The sequence below is a fragment of the Lycium barbarum genome, chromosome 6 (genome assembly GCF_019175385.1).
Source record: "Lycium barbarum isolate Lr01 chromosome 6, ASM1917538v2, whole genome shotgun sequence".
Classification (NCBI taxonomy): domain Eukaryota; kingdom Viridiplantae; phylum Streptophyta; class Magnoliopsida; order Solanales; family Solanaceae; genus Lycium; species Lycium barbarum.
In genome coordinates, this window is record NC_083342.1 from 36,250,002 (window position 1) to 36,254,408 (window position 4,407).

General features: G+C 36.4%; 1 protein-coding gene across 1 annotated transcript; it reads left to right on the top strand.

Moving 5' to 3' along the window:
* Positions 1–346: 346 nt before the first annotated feature.
* On the top strand, positions 347–2,312 carry LOC132599679 (uncharacterized). Its single transcript, XM_060312961.1, has 3 exons — positions 347–771; positions 1,082–1,449; positions 1,539–2,312. The coding sequence occupies exons 1-3, from the start codon at positions 580–582 to the stop codon at positions 1,996–1,998; spliced, it is 1,020 nt and encodes a 339-aa protein (XP_060168944.1). The 5' UTR covers positions 347–579; the 3' UTR covers positions 1,999–2,312.
* The last annotated feature ends 2,095 nt before the right edge of the window (positions 2,313–4,407 follow it).

Here is a 4,407-nt window from a genome sequence, read left to right on the forward strand (position 1 = left end):
CTATTTAACTTCTTAAATAACATCGTATAACAACTTAAAAGCATAATGAATCACAGACTCAATGATATCATTTTAAAAAAAAAAATTTAACTACATTTTATTTCTCGGATGAAAATAACAGTACATTTTTAAAAAAGCAAAGATAAATAGAAGCAAATGGGTGGAAACGACAAAAAATAGAAATAAGTGATTTTTGATAGGAAAAAGAGATAAATGAATTCCTTGAATGAAGAAACATGTCAAGTCAAGTTTCTAAAGACCAGCTTTAAATTATTGTATAAATAGATATAGAAAGATATATGAAGTAAAAGATACTCCTCTATGTTTCCTTAGTATAAGAAATTTATCCGTTCTTAATCATGATTTCCACCCTCGTCACACACTTGTTTGGATACTATCCCCCTCTCTATTTACATTCATTTCCACAAAATCTTTGCTTCTTTAATTCTTTCTCCTCTCCTCCTCTGAAAATCTCCAGCGTCTTTTTCTCTCCACAGCTCCACGTGTTTCATCGTTCTCTATCTCCTCCTCCCACAACTTTAAGATTCTAACAAAAAACTTATAGAAATCATCTTTCACATGGGAGAATCTACCAAGTCGCCGATGTCTGCCTCAAAATATTATGGAATTCTAGGAATCTCAAAATCAGCATCCCTCACGGACATTTGCAAAGCTTACAAACATCTTGTCAAAAAATGGCATCCTGATAGAAACAGATCAAATCAAGCTGAAGCTGTAGACAAGTTTCGATCCATCAATGAGGCCTATAGGGTATGTACACAGAACTTGTCATGTCTTTTTGCTCAATCCATGCTATTCATCCAGAAAGCTTGACACATCACAGGCTATTGTGGGAATTATATTTAAATAAATTTATGAACTAAATCATTAAATAAATAAGGAAAGCCTGTTGATGTTAAAAATAGAGATGAAAAGATAACCAAAAAAGTTCAAAACATTTCATTTGATAAATTCCTTCAGTACCTCATAAAGGTATCACATTATCTTCACCTAAAGTTATATATGAATGTTAGAATTTTCCAATATACTTATTTACAGATGTTATGATGGTGATTTTCAGGTTCTCAGCATGAAAAAGAAAGAGGAAGTAGACTTATTGAAAAGTGAGGAGGATGATGAGTTAGAAATTTCAAGCCCCACGCTCCTTTCAAGAACAACAAGTCGGATCAACCCAACAATAGATTTTTACACATCCATGCCATGTTTTTCGATGAGTGGAGCTAGCACTCCCACAACCCCTGGCACCCCAGTATCAGATCAACCCCCAAATCTTTCAAAACTAGCAAGTAAGCCTATTATTTTTTCCCAGTCTACTTCATGGAGAAAGCCTCAACCAATCGAGAAGAAGCTGGAATGTACCCTTGAGGAATTGTGCAATGGATGCGTCAAGAAGGTTATGATAACAAGAGATGTAGTTGCAATCACAGGGTATTCTTCTTTTTCCTTTTGTGTTTCCTAAAGATAGAAAATGATTAGTCAGAGAAGTTTAACATGTAAAATTTTGTGTGACATGACAGACTAATTGTAAAAGAAGAGGAAGTTGTAACAATAAAGGTGAAGCCAGGATGGAAGAGAGGAACAAAAATTACATTTGAAGGTAAGGGAGATGAGAGAGCAGGCACCCTTGGAGCAGATATAATATTCTCAATTGATGAGAAAACACATCCACTATTCAAAAGAGAAGGAGATGACTTAGTGCTTGGAGTTGAAGTCCCTCTAGTTCAGGCTCTCACAGGGTGTACGATCACTGTACCTCTTTTGGGTGGAGACGAAATGACTATGTCCTTTGATGATGAAATCATTCATCCAGGATATGAGAAAATCATACCAGACCAAGGCATGCCTAAGCCTAAAGAGGAAGGTAGAAGAGGAGACCTTGTGCTTGAGTTTCTTGTCAAATTTCCTTTACATTTGAGTGAGGAACAAAGGCTCAAGGTTGTTAGTATACTTGAACATCATTGCTCTTCATCTTCTTAATTAATTAACTCGAGCAGATCATAAAGGTTCCAGCTGGTTATTTTTTACTATACTAGAAGACTGCTTGATAAATATATATTACATAAACATGGTAGTTGCATGTGCTCCAATTTCTTGTTAAATTTCCTTTAGACATGAATGAGGAACGAAGGTTCCAGTTGGTTGTTAGTATACTAACCTAGATGATCGCTCTCTGGATGTCCTTCAAGGGTCTTTTTATGTACTCTATAAAGAATATTAAATTAGATTTAGCAATATATCGTCAAATCATGTGTATTACATAGTAATTACTATAGTTATTTTTGAAAAATTTCATACCTCTTTTCAACTTTTTCGTAATACTCGCCTCTCATGTAGTTCAAGATAGTATGTGTCACGACCCAACCCCGTAGGCCGTGACTAGTGCCCGAATTGGACACTCATATTGCCTGTTAACTGTAATCATTTATAACTAGCATGTCATGAACTTGTTTGTATAAAAAGGGCAGGGCGTTATTTTAAAGCTGTCACGATTCTGTATGTCATAAGCACCTGTCTCCTGAGGAGTTACCATTTTCAACAACAACATATATTTATATATACGCAAGCCGACAAGGCTGCCATTACACGCAACATTCCAAACATACATACATATGCAAGCCGACAAGGCTGCCATCACGAATGGGTACGCCCCAAACATAAGTCATGTTCATAAAACGCATCATCAACTATACATAGACCCACACAGATGTCCACAGACCTCTAAGAGTAATGACAGTATCATGTGACGGGACAGGGCCCCGCCGTACCCCGAATAAACACATACACATACAGCTAAAGGGAGTTATACCACAAGCTAGGCTCCGGAACAAAGGAGCACTCCAAGATAGCTGGATAGGACTCCTAAGCTGGCGGATCTCCAAAACGAGCGTCTGTACCTGCAGGCATGAACGCAGCCCCCCGAAGAAAGGGGGTCAGTACGGAATATGTACTGAGCATGTAAAGCATGAAATGTAGTAATAGACTCATAATGAGACAAAGTATGTAGGACCCAATGCAACAATCAAAAATTCATAACACTTGCCTTTGGACATATTTCATCTGTATAAATCTCATATCAATATCGTTATAGAGTTTTGTAATCAAAGCTGCATAATCATTCTGTATATAACATATATATAACGTGTCCCGGCCCTTTAATGAGGGACTCGGTAATTAAAATCATAGCATCATAAACATAAACATAGACGTGTCCCGGCCCTTTAATAAGGGACTCGGTAATAGGGAATATGCCCTCCTGGCCACCATCTCCATATCATCATGTCATCATATCATCACATCATCATATCATCATATATATATATATATATATATAACGTGTCCCGGCCCTCTAGTGAGAGACTCGGTGATTAATATAGTAAATATGTGCACGAGAACGTGTCCTGGCCCGGGACTCAGTGAAGGATATAGCGGTAAGCACGAGCAGAATAATAAGCAACCACATATATGCAATTCATCTTTTGAGACTCAATAGATAAGCAACTAACCAGCTCTAAAGTATTGGGATAATAATCATATTCAATTCTTTTCAATTCTCATTATAAGCCATAGCAAGGAACGTTTCAGCTTTCATGTACATGTATCAATTTCCATGATGTAGTTTTTAAAAGTCAAGTATGCTTCTGTTCATGCCATTCTTTTAAGAGTAGGAACTTCTATACATCATTCATTAGTCAATCATGTAGTAGGCTCGTGACAATAGCATTAAGGAAATATAGAATCATAAGTCATGCATGGAACTAGAGAGTAGAATTTACCCCAAGGTTCATATCGTTTCATACTTACGTCTAGGACATGCCAAAAGAAAGAAGGAATAGGATTTACATACCTTTAGCGTTTAGTCGTATTATAACTTGTACTTGCTGCCCAAAAACACTTATCCTATATCAAGATATCAAGAGCTACGATTAGTCTACGAGGGAATTCAATACGTATTTTAACGTTAATAATCCCTTTCTAACATTTAAACGACGTTTCGTTCGCATTCAAACCAACTAGTGCTACAAGCTAACATTGCTAGTCATACTTTCAAGTACCAATCCGAACTTGTTTAAACATGACTTAAGGGAACTTTGGACAGTCCTTACATCATTCAAAACAGTCCCATCTCATGGCCAAACAACACACACAATATTACCATTCTCATTTAGCAATTTTCCAGCTTTAACTTACAACGACAACAACATGTTTAACAACATTACCTTTACAATTCTTGGAACTGTTTTAGCATCATTTTCATTCTTACAACAGCCCACAAACCATTTCAATTTCAACTTGAATCATTAAACTTCACTTTCACTATACGTTCGTAACAACATTCAACATTCAAAACGCACAAATTTACTCCTATCATCAAAACAGTCCCAAATA

What these genes read in the sequence shown, in the direction of transcription:
- LOC132599679 (XM_060312961.1), top strand. Translation starts at nt 580, where the DNA reads ATGGGAGAATCTACCAAGTCGCCGATGTCTGCCTCAAAATATTATGGA. An exon ending in CCATCAATGAGGCCTATAGG is followed by an intron (nt 772 to 1,081) that starts GTATGTACACAG and finishes GGTGATTTTCAG; the next exon opens with GTTCTCAGCATGAAAAAGAA. An exon ending in GATGTAGTTGCAATCACAGG is followed by an intron (nt 1,450 to 1,538) that starts GTATTCTTCTTT and finishes GTGACATGACAG; the next exon opens with ACTAATTGTAAAAGAAGAGG.